This window comes from Penaeus vannamei, chromosome 27 (genome assembly GCF_042767895.1).
Source record: "Penaeus vannamei isolate JL-2024 chromosome 27, ASM4276789v1, whole genome shotgun sequence".
Lineage (NCBI taxonomy): Eukaryota > Metazoa > Arthropoda > Malacostraca > Decapoda > Penaeidae > Penaeus > Penaeus vannamei.
Genome location: NC_091575.1, coordinates 14,112,606 through 14,125,105, shown reverse-complemented (window position 1 = coordinate 14,125,105; position 12,500 = coordinate 14,112,606). Strand labels below are relative to the sequence as shown.

Here is a 12,500-nt window from a genome sequence, read left to right as displayed (position 1 = left end):
GAAAAATTTAGACATCAGAGAATGCATTGCGAATATATAAAAACAATATAATGACACTTACTACATGTATCACTTTCATGTGATTCAGTTTTGCATCTACTTTATCAATGTCCTCATCAAAGGCATTTATCAAAGGAAAAATAATCATCAAAGGGTTGGTTATTACCTGAAAACTAATCTATATTTTATAGCAGACTACATAATACAAAATACTATTTGTCTCCTATGCAATTCAATAAGATAGTTTGTCCGGTAAATATCAAACTTGATTCATTAGATAGGATTAGTTTGAGAATAAGAGATTGGCTATTGACTTTACAAACTTACCATGTCCTATATATGGAGAAAGATGAGGGAGGGGGGTACTTAAAGTTGAAACTCAAGGGATTTTGTGCATAAATTTCTTTTAAAAATCAGAAAAAGATCTTTCGTAATAAAAATGAAGATCAATGAGATTTCAACATAAATGATCATAAATAGACAATATGAAAAAACCCAACAAGCTGACACTCAAAAACTGTTTTTGAGTTAAAAGACGTTCAATACACTTTCCTCCCAACATCATTCAAAATTGCTGATTACCTGTAGGTGTTCTGATAAAAGAAAGAAGGCTGATCATAATATGTGACCACTTACTAATGAAAAATGAAAAAAGAGGTAAAAATTATTTTCAAAATATGATACCTGCAATTGAACTCCATCTTTTGGTTACCGGTTGTCCTTTAAAGCAGAGTAAAATATCACAAATTAGACACAAAAGGTTCTCTTTTTAAAATACTCTTTTCTTTTTATCATTTTGGCTTCTATATGAACAGCAAAGAATGCATTACCAACAACAATAAGTAAGGAAATATTTATATGCAGGCTATGTTTTGAGGTGGAAGTAAAAAAACCCTCCTGAATATACATTTGTGCAGGTTAAATAGGAGTTTTGAACACTGAACATTTAGGGTAAAATGCTTAGGGAATACCAGGGTAGTCATGACTCAAGTAAGAGAAAACATAATATACATACAATATACACATTTGTGTGTATATGTGTATATATGTATATATACTTTGTCTACACAATTATATGGATAGCTAGTGGATAGATATTGGGTACATACAACAAACCATACCAGGAAAGAGTTTACTTTATAGTTTGGAAGAGAGATAGTATCCAATGAATTATGATGAATATCAGCAAAGAAAGAAATTTAATACATTAAAAACATAAAATATGCAAAGTGTTTGAAAATTATCTTACCAGACTTCTGTGAGAGCTTATTAGAAGGACGAAGCTTAGTGCTCTCTTTGCTCTCGATCATCTTGGGGCGTTCTAGTGTGTGTAAGCGTGCACAGAGAGAGAGTGATGGAAAGAAAGTTACAGTACACTTCTAACTAGCTGTACAGGCCATGGTTATAAATGTTGCATGTTGGGGCCTGGCATATTCAATAACAGTGGACTAAATTCTGTTTTGGTTCTGATTATTCTTATCTTTTGCTTTTGGTCTTGTTGGTACCTTTTAAAGATTTACCAAATAATCACATAGTAACTGTAGGACTTCAATTTCTCAGGAAGTATTTACTTCTGTTACATACACAGAATCTTAGTCACCGTATAGATCTACTATGGAAGGTCAGAATTAATTGTGACTATAGAGCTGCAGTCTACAAAATAAGCAGAATCTGATTTTTTAAATGTTGCATTGCAATGAAGCTTGTTAGCTGAGAATTTTTGCATAATCTAACAGCCAAATAAAGTTCAGCACTAATCTGTTGCCTTTGCATTGACAAAGCATTGCAGTGATTCTATAGTCAGAACACATCATTTGATAAGATCATGAGATCTATCCTAATGTAAAAGCCCTTCAAAACATTGTGTGTTCCTTCTAATACTATTCCTATTATAAGTATAAAATCCTGATTGCTTATAAATCATCATATACTGCAAACAAAACATCAAAGATGAATAGCAAAAGACTGTGGAAAATACCAGTACAAGTACTTTTACACATAAAAATCAGTTTTCATGCCATGTAAAATTAAATGAAGTATGCTGAAATAAATCAACATGAAACTAAATCATTTCTTTGTTATGGATCAAGAAATGAACACTAAAGTGTTGCGTTTATGTTAGTCTTAAAAGGCATATAGACATCATTAAACCTAAAGACTTTAGACACATTTAGAGATGGCGAAAAATCATTAACAGAACTGGTCTTGATAGCATTGTTACCAGTCAAACTGAAGTTGTTAATAACAAAATAAATATAGGTTAATTACATATTACAATGTTACAAAGAGCTTCTACTGCAGTTAACATTCTGAGGACTGAGGATTAAAAGCACATCAAAATGTGCTTCACAGCCAACACTGATACCCAAGGACAGACAATACAAAGTATCCACGCTTTAACCAGCCAGACGAACATTTACATTGACCACAATGGGGAGATGCATCCAGTGCTTTTGAGGGAACACTGATAGAGACATAGTGACAGAACAAGACAAAAGATGTGGAAAATGATCTTGCTCTTAAACCTCTTACCTGTTGTTGATGGATTAGCTGTGTACTGGACAACAGCAAGTTCTCTTTTTAATCTTTTTAGTCTTCGTCTGAAAGAAGAGAAAAAATATGACTTGTGTAATACAAATTATGATATGCATGAATGCTCCACTACCAGGAAATATTGCATGACCGATACAATCTGTTACAAATACATCATATTATCTGTTATGCATGATTCTGAGCTGATAACGTAAAAGTTGAAATCATGAATCCCTTAAATCTTTAACATACAGAAAATAAATATAAAAAATCATATAATTAAATCCAGAACTGTGGATTTTAAATGAAAATACATGTCTGTGTAGACCTTCTACTATCTACCTGTAATAAATTATGATTGCAATGACAATGGTGATGAGAATGATTGACACGACGCCAACAATAAGTCCAGCATTATTTGATCCGCTTGGTGTAGTTGGAAGGAAGGGAACATCACTTGTTTTGATGGGACTTGTAATTGGGATATCACACATGTCACCTGTGGCCAAAGAAATTCAACTTTAAATAACACAACTCTTGTTTATCTAGTAAGCTCATATAGTAGGAGCAGGAAGAGAATAACAACAACAGGAAACATTTTCATTCTATTCACCTCACATTAATCAAAACATCTTCACTTGCCTTCAAATCCATAACGACATTTACAGCCTTCAACAGGATGACAAATGAAATTATCAGTGCTGCAATTGCACACATTCAGGCACTGTCGTCCATAATAACCTTCTGGACAAGCTGAAATAGAATACATAAAAATAAAATATTTGTAATATTTAGTATTTGTCTGATCTGATTTTATTCTGTGATATAAATACTACTGTACAGACACACATATGCACTGTGCACTCACATATTCATAAACACATGGCTACAAGACAATTACAGAATCATATGATGGACTAACAGCCACATTTACTTACTCTGTGTACACCCTGGTCCCATCCATCCTGGCTTGCACTCACAGAAACCATCATTGCCTCTACAAGAAGCATGGTTTCGACAATGACATGCTTGAAGGCAATTGTAACCAAAGGTCCCAGGAGGGCAAGGTTGTGAGCAGTCTGCACCTCTCCAACCAGGAAGACAATGACACTCTCCTGCAGCAGATATTTGTGCCATTTAGTTTATATGAAACAATAGTTGATAACTTTTTTGCAGTTATATATCAAAGATGGTAGTATTACCACCCAAAAGAGAATAGGATTAAAAATTGCTGAGGAGGGTTATGATGACTGAAGATTGATGATGACTGATGATGATGGAGGGAAGAAGAATAAAAAGAAAAATGGAAGGAAGGAAAGATGGAAGAAAGACGAAGAAGAAAGAAAATGAATAAGAAGAAAACATGTACCTGTTTCTGGGTTACACTCTGCACCATTACGACATCTGCATTCACTATTACAGCCAAACCCCCAGTATCCAGAAGGACATGTTCGATCACATCTTGCTCCCCGCCATCCTGCTGCACAAACACAAGTCCCTTCCTGTGCATCACATGTACCATTACCTGGGAAATTTAAAAAGAACAATCATCAACCAAAACTGCCACATTTAATGTTCTTAGTAAAAAAAAAAAAAAAATCCATTTTCAATCATCCTTCAATTTCACCAAAGGTTCAGAAAGACAAGGTACAGACCATGCACACAAGATGGGCAGTTCTGGTTGCAGTTAACCCCATATTTGCCAGGCCTACAGGGAGTGTTGCAATTGGCACCATGCCAACCTCGCTCGCAGATGCATTTTCCGTTCTGGTAATTGCAGGACCCATTGTTCTTGCAGTCGCATCGTTTTGTGCAAGATTCACCATAATTTCCACGGGGACATCTAGATTCACAGCTCACACCTGAAAGGATGGGGATGGGGTGAGAAGGTAATTTTTGTTTTTTGACACTTTTAGCTAATTAGCTTCATATATTGGCAGGAATGGAATATATTTTGATTGAAGTATAAAGTGGAACACACTGGCCTTATCTATGAAATACATCCATAAATTAAATAGCATGAGAAGGCTAATTCTATAACAAGAAACACTGCAAGAAAACAAAAAAGCCAAACAGACGAAAAAAACACTAACCTCGGAAACTAGGCTTGCAGATGCATCTACCAGTGACTGGGTCACAGCCTTCAACATTGGGTCCAACACACGCACAGTGATTAACACAGGCCATACCATGGAAGCCCTGATCACATGTCTTTTGGCACTTGTCCCCGAAATGGCCTGGGCCGCAGGTGCATTTTCCAGTCACTGGGTCGCAAGAACCATTGTTCTGGCAGTCACACACTTCAGTGCAGTTTCCACCATAGAAACCTAGTGGGCATGTTAAGGAACACTGCTGGCCACCCCAACCTTAAACATGGAAGATATTATATATGTTAAACATACTAAATCTACTAAGCTTTGGATGTTTTTTGCCTTAGATTATTCAAAGCTCAAGTCTTCTGGTATAAGAAGTGAATTTACAGATATCTTAAAACAAAAGAGTGTAGTGACAGAAGATTACAAATCAATACATTTTATTACCTGGACTACAAATACACTTTCCACTCTCATGGGAGCAGCCAAGAGCATTTTTACAACGACAATCCAGTTCACAATTCTGACCATACTTGTGTTTTGGGCAATGGTCACTGCAATCTTTTCCATGGTACCCTGGTTAAGAAAATGGTTTAAAATACAAATAAATGAAAAAAAAAACACCCTCTGCAACTCTATCATTACATAATACAGATCTAAAAACTATACTGTACCGTAACATTTCTGAAGAGGAAATTCTGTTTTCCAACAATTTAATGTCAAAAAATATTTGCAAATGAATCCATACATTATCACATTATGGAAATTTAAATTAATATCTGGACATGGCACTTTGAACAATCAAAATATTTTGGCAGGTACAGTGTCCATATCTCTTTAAAAATCATTTATCTATAAATCATGTAGAACTATTCATTCATTATTCTGTCTGGTTAACCTAACTTGATCTCACCTGGTGCACAGATGCAAGTGCCATCCACAGGGTCACAAAAAGCCCCATTCTTGCAGTTGCAACTGTTTTGGCACTTCTCTCCATACTTGTAGAAGGGGCAGGCTCGACTACATGTCTCACCTGCCCAGCCAGCTTTGCACTCACACTCACCCGTCCAAGGATGACATCTGTGAACAACTTAGTATTTTAGAAGGGCACAACAGTCATAGATATCACCAGTATAGGGAAGGGAACAATATAAAGCATGCAAATAGTTTTTTCTCTTTAGCAGAGAAAAATGAAAACAATTGTTTTTTTTCTCATTTATCATGGGATACCATAATCTTCAGCAAATATTTAAAAATTTGAATGTTATCATTAACATGTGTATTTCCTACCTTTCAGTGTTATGTTTTTCACAGGAACAAATTTGTGAACATCCTGCTCCAAACTGATCTGGAGGACACGCTGGCATTGAGCAATCGGTGCCCAGCCATCCGTCCTTGCAGAAACACCTTCCACTGATGTGGGAACAAGTGGCCCCATTGCGGCAGTTGCAAGATTCTGTGCAGTTAACCCCATATGTCCCTAAAGGACATTCCTCTTGACACTGTTCAATATTTGGTAAAATTAGGGGATAGTAATTCTCATTAATACTGTATCTACTGGTCAAAACCTTTTTCAAGACATTTACATTGTTCATAAAAAACATATATCACATGTCTTTGTTACCTTATTTCCTACATATCCTGAAGGGCACTTGCAGCGACCTGTTATGTGGTCACATGTTGCAGAATTGTAGCAATCACAAAGCTCTGAGCAGTTCCGTCCCCAGGTGCCTTGAGGACATGGGTTGGCACACACATCTCCCTAATAGATGAAAGTAATACAATCATACACTATACATATAGCCATTTATATATACCTTAAGAAACCTGAAACAAAAAATTTATTGATGAACTGAAAAATACAAGAGCAAAACAACATCTTTCTCATTCAATTATTAACAAAAACAAACAATATTACTAACCGTCCAACCAGGAGGACACTGACACTTCCCATTGACAGGGTCACAGTGTCCACCATTTTGACAGGCACACTTGTTACTGCAGGCAGTGCCGTGTGTGCCTTCTGGACAAGACTTCTCACAAAGGGGTCCTGTCCAGCCTGGGGAGCACTGGCATGCCCCAGAGACATGGTCACAAGTCCCTCCATTCTGACAGCGACAGCGATCTTTGCAATCCTGATGGAAGACTCTTTGTGTTTAATCATGTATAAAGCAGTAGTTCTACTACATTTCACTTTCTACCTACCTCCTTATGGGTCTATATCTGTTATCCATTCTGGTATTTTGTTTCATATGGGATACACATTAACTGCGAGGTAAGAGCAAGGCAATTATTTTCAAATAGACTTAATCATTAACTTGATAGTAACAATAAATTAAGAAATGAAATGTATGAACAAATAAAAAAGAGTGGGAGGAAAATAATTTTCTTCTAAAAAAAGAAATTGTATATATATTTGACACAATATATCACAATAGAGAAAATTCCACAAAGAAAGAAAAAGAAAAAGAAGAAGAAAAAAAATCAAGCAAAAAAATAGAACAAAATGAAGAAAAATCAATGCGAGAATGAATAAGGATAACAAAGCCGAGAATATAATTATCAAAAATATAAATAAGAATAAATAATATGGACATAAATGACAATATAAATACACAGTTCATAAAAAACAATATTCAACTCACCACTCCATAATACCCATCCTGGCATTTCTCTTCACAATATGGACCAATCCAGCCAGCATGACATGAACAATTCCCATACAGTGGGTCGCATTTCCCCTCGTGTAAACAGGGACAGTCATGGATGCATCCCATGCCCCATTTCCCTTCTGGACAGGCTGTAGAAAATTAAGAGAGATAATTATCAAATATTCCCTTTAATGTTATCTATAACCTTTTATGTATAAGCAACACACACACTTCTCCATAAATCCATTTAACCTTCAAGAGTAGAAAAGATCTTTTGCTGGGATATTCTGAATATGTCATGTTTAAATCTTGTTAGAAAAATGTTGCAAGAAATAAATGTGTAACTTTCAATTAAGTATGATATTTATGAAACAGTAATATGAAAAAAAGACATCAAATAGCATAATACAAGCACAAAGTATTCATTCATAGTAAATTTAGAGTTAACAATTATCTTCTTTTGGTTTACATACCATAACATTTAAATTTTCAAATTATGAAAAGATCATATAATAATTTAGAGTAAAATATCATTTGCATCCATAAAATACAGAATTTATATAAGAAAATTAAATGCAAAACAAGGCCATGTATCCTTTATTTCTTTTGCTTCAGGATAAACATGTTTCTAAAAAACTATTATCATCATCATTATATTTTTTGGGAAAATTACATCCACTAGTTTCTACTTAGCAGAGCAAGCTGAAGTTAACCAATATGAAAATTTTTTTCTCAGTATATTGGCATGAGAAACCTGTTTTCATATAACAGCATTGTTAGCAAAGCTTGACATCTATCTTCTTTTTTTATGTCTTTCATCTCATAACCTTTTCTACTTAAAAGAAAAAGACACTCTCTACACATGCAATAAATTAACTTGAACATCACTATTGCTGAATTCAACACTGTTAAAGAGAAATTAAAATAAATCAAATAAATATACCAAATAGTAAAGAAAGAATAATATCAGTACACAAACCAGATGCAACATCTCACAGAATAACAGATAAAAAGCTAAGACATAAACCAAAGGTAGTGCTGAAATGGCACATAATAACATGTACGAGTCACTGTTAGAAAAAGGCGGAGGTCCCACGCATTTTTGACCTACACCAAAGCCACTTGGATGCAGCGCCACGCAAAAAACACAAAAGATTCAAAGACAGTCACACTTGTAAGAGATGGGTTGGCAAGCTTTATAAATAAACAATCCATCAATTCTTGTTTATTTTATAGGACACAATGTATTCCATACAGTACCTGCACTATATTGGCTGCTGAGCCTTATGAGTCCTTTAATTTCTGCAATTATTACATAAACAGACAATGAACTGCATACTGCTTGAGGACAGGTTTGCTGGTCATAACCCATTCTGAGATCCCTGTGATTATATGATGATAAAAAAATTCTTAACCCTCTTAAAAATGTGACTGCTGGCCCATCATCAGTAAAGCTCTGACTGGCTAAGTGCAATTATCAGCCAATAGCTATCAAAATTTATTTTCAATAAAACTTACCCCTCATTTCTGTTGGCCAAGGAAAACAAATTAGGATGGGGTGAGTCAACATAACAAAAGGACACATAATACATGAACACAAGACTACATTCATAACACACACCACAGATAATGATTAATGTTGATAACCTATAAACCTTTGCATTGTTTAGTAAACCTTGAAATGAATCAGACTACAACAGTTATATGAAATGGCTCATGTTGCATATCTTCCACATACAAAAGTAGCTGGATTTTGTTGAAACAACCCTTCTTTCAGTAAACTATGACCTAATCTTAAACATTTTATATGTACTAAAGTTAAACTCATCTTTAATACAGCATTACACTTTATGCTCTACAAACCACCTTTTACTTTATAGTTACATATTTAAAATTCATTAGAGAAGGCCCTTCACATAACTGTACAGCCAGTATGTTTGTTGAAAAGCTGTTAGGAAAGCAAACCATAATAAAAATAATAATAATAAAAAGAAATTTCCTAGGGCAACTATTTCCACTGAAGACCCTGGTCTCTGAGACCTTCCACTAAGCTCCTCTACAACTAGCACCAAGTCTTGTCTCCGCCACCCACCTTGTGACCAATAAAATGAGTGCCATGAAAGCTACATACCATCACCTGATGTAACCGTGCCAGTAGTCACCATCACGGAAACTTTGTTTTTACAACTTCCATTATCAGGTGCTAAATATTTACTGCTGACTCTTAATGACTATTTGTGCAAACATTAATTTGTTGCTGTGCTTTAGAATTTTAACTCATTGGTTTATCATTATCCTTTCAATACTCAGACCTAATCTATCTGTTTTTTTGATAATTCTGATTTAAGCATTCTGAAGTGCATATGTGCAAACTTCACTTTTTGGTCTTTAATGGAGTAAATTAACAAATGTTAGTGTATTTTGCTGAGTGGAAAGTGCAATTCTTTATTGTGCTGAAGCTATTTCAAGCACAGTCTGATAATTAGATGAAGTTGTTGGCACTATGTCACATCATAGCCCATATCATTGTGCCAGTGGTGCCTAGACAACTCTGAGGTGGGTGCCGGGAGAATACGTGTGCTACTCACAAACATAGCACTGCGGGCCAGAGCACGGGACCAGGGCATTATGCACTGTGTCGTCAATACCAAACTCCATCAAGTTGCCTAACAGATAAAGGCCATTATTATTACTTAAGGTTTGTTGCAGCGATGTTGCCTAATCTTGATAAAAGTAGAAGACAATTAATCAATACTAAAAACAACGGGATCAGTACTAAAAGCTGATCTCACCTCTGTTTATGCTTTCTTTTATTATTATATAAATTCTTGCTGAAAGTTCTACAAAGCCAAAAAGTACATTTTACATTAATCTCAAGAGGGAGAAGCTCTAAGTCATTTATAAAATCACTAAATCTATCAAGCCAATACTTAACAATCCAACACTTACTTATATTACAGCTTGGGCCTGAGTAGCCTGCTTCGCAACGGCACTCATCTGGTTTGACACAAACCCCATGTATGCAGTCTTGGGAACATATTGGTATGCACCGGTCTTCAGCTGGCACTCTTGTGAAGCCCGAACAACACACATCCACAGTCCGGGTTTTGGTTTGGCTCTGTGGATAAAACAATAATTTCACTTTGTTTGCTTAATACTAAAGATGGGAAAATTTGGGGGAAGAAGTCACTCTGTTTATATCTCCAATTTCCTATACATCATATTGTTACATCTATGTAGTATATAAAATATAATTTTACAGATTCTTAATCTAACCTCCAAGAAGAAGAGTATGGCAGTAAAAAGTTATAAAAATGATAATAAATATACTGTAACATCATATGTAGAATGTGGCAAGAACTAATACGTACCTGTGTCTTGAAAGAAGTCTTATACGCAATCTTGTACTTGGAACACTTGGGCGGAATGCTGAAGCAGTACGTATAAGTTCGTACTCTATATGCTTTTGTGTAGGATACGTTCACAAAACTTGTGTACCTGCAAGGTGAGGATATATCATTAGTGAAACAGTTCTTTATTCTTTATTTATCCATCCTATTGTTTAGAGGGGCAAAGAGAAGAAAATGTAATACAGGAAGAAAGAAAAATGAAAATTAGCAAGAATTTACATACCAGAAATCAAACAGAAATATGATATAAAAAAAACTAGCAAAATGATAATCATACTGATAATGACCATGACTTACAAAGGAAACTATGAGGATATTCTCTCTCTCTCTCTCTCTCTCTCTCTCTCTCTCTCTCTCTCTCTCTCTCTCTCTCTCTCTCTCTCTCTCTCTCTCTCTCTCTCTCTCTCTCTCTCTCTCTCTCTCTCTCTCTCACACACACACACACACACACACACACACACACACACACACACACACACACACACACACACACACACACACACATGAAAAGACCGAAGAATGAATTATCAGAACGAATACGTGCTGATAATGGATATCTGAACGTATTGGTAAAATTGTTGTTGTTTAATCTTTCTACAAAGTCATAATCAATTTGAAACTATGTTTTTCAGTACTAGCATATAGAAGAGTCATTTTTATTGTATACTGACCATTTATATGTTTTGTGTTCATTTTACTTTTATTCCGTAGCCTTTAATGGTTAATGGTTCAGATAAATGTACTAGACATCTAAGGTCATATAGCATCCATAGCCTTTAAGTTCTCGCTTAAAGACTAAAAACGTGCCAGCTCGTGAATTCTGTCTGTGCATGTGCATGTGTGTGTATATATGTACGTGTAATAGCGAACAATGTCACCATAAATATTTACGGAATGCGTGCACATGTGTATTCGCAACGGTAGATGAATTCCTATATTAAATGAAATAAGGACAGGTAGGCAAGTGCAAAGGGCAAGCTTACAGCCTACATAGACACACACACACACACACACACACACACACACACACACACACACACACACACACACACACAAAAAAAAAAAAAAAAAAAAAAAAAAAAAAAAAAAAAACGACCGTTTCCCGCATGGCAACCCCGCCCAGAAGTCTCCAGTTGCGCCTCGTGTCACATGTCTTCAGATCTGCTTACAACTCGTCTTGCACTTTCTGCAACAGTTGCTGCACCACTTCGTCATCTCGCCACATTTTCGCAAAGCAAACGTTTCATGATACGAACCAGACTTGACCATAGTCTTTGAGAAATCTGAAATACTGAATGTCTGTGTGTATGCAAGTACGACCATGAGCAGACATTTTTAGCTATTAGAAGAAAATGTAATGAATAACGCGAAATATAATGGAGCACGAACAAAAGGTTTCAATGCATATGTGGATACAAACAAATCAAAATAAGTAATGAATATTGAGCAATACGTAAACAGAGTATGTTTTTTTTTAATGGCATAAGGGTCATATATAAACAGCTTGCATGACATGAATGTAAACAGTCTGTAATGAGAACGATTTATGTTAACTTAAAAAAGAAAAGAAAGGGATTACGTAAGCAAATTTGATACTGATAACTTGTCGAGAAATAATGGTAAAGTAGCATTGTAACAGTAAATTTATTTTTTCCAATTAACAAACACGCGATTATATCATGTACACGAAAACATCTTGTAGACGGCGGAAATCGACTTCAAACACACATTTCCGAGACCTTGCCTTCATGATGCAATTGAGGATGCCACACGCATTACATTACGACACTATATTTACTTGAAATTTTGTTTGG

General features: G+C 35.4%; 1 protein-coding gene across 16 annotated transcripts in view; it reads right to left on the bottom strand.

Moving 5' to 3' along the window:
• The window catches only part of LOC113823866 (protein draper), a 161,315-nt gene that overhangs the window by 36,283 nt on the left and 112,532 nt on the right, over positions 1-12,500 (bottom strand). For 9 of the 16 annotated variants that reach the window (XR_011399667.1, XM_070140844.1, XM_070140849.1 and 6 more), the window contains 17 exons: positions 10,648-10,774; positions 10,226-10,394; positions 9,865-9,942; positions 7,271-7,425; positions 6,548-6,760; positions 6,250-6,387; positions 5,916-6,127; positions 5,539-5,705; positions 5,073-5,201; positions 4,626-4,898; positions 4,188-4,394; positions 3,902-4,057; positions 3,471-3,647; positions 3,175-3,285; positions 2,875-3,031; positions 2,533-2,600; positions 1,250-1,321 (listed from right to left, as the gene is read on the bottom strand). Coding sequence is in view for 15 of the 16 variants with exons in the window: in XM_070140844.1 (XP_069996945.1) it covers positions 1,250-1,321; positions 2,533-2,600; positions 2,875-3,031; positions 3,175-3,285; positions 3,471-3,647; positions 3,902-4,057; positions 4,188-4,394; positions 4,626-4,898; positions 5,073-5,201; positions 5,539-5,705; positions 5,916-6,127; positions 6,250-6,387; positions 6,548-6,760; positions 7,271-7,425; positions 9,865-9,942; positions 10,226-10,394; positions 10,648-10,774 (2,609 nt within the window). In the remaining variant the exon portion in view is untranslated. The remainder of the gene's footprint in view (positions 1-1,249; positions 1,322-2,532; positions 2,601-2,874; positions 3,032-3,174; positions 3,286-3,470; positions 3,648-3,901; positions 4,058-4,187; positions 4,395-4,625; positions 4,899-5,072; positions 5,202-5,538; positions 5,706-5,915; positions 6,128-6,249; positions 6,388-6,547; positions 6,761-7,270; positions 7,426-9,864; positions 9,943-10,225; positions 10,395-10,647; positions 10,775-12,500) is intronic. The other 7 variants (XM_070140846.1, XM_070140851.1, XM_070140855.1 and 4 more) reach the window with 3 other exon arrangements.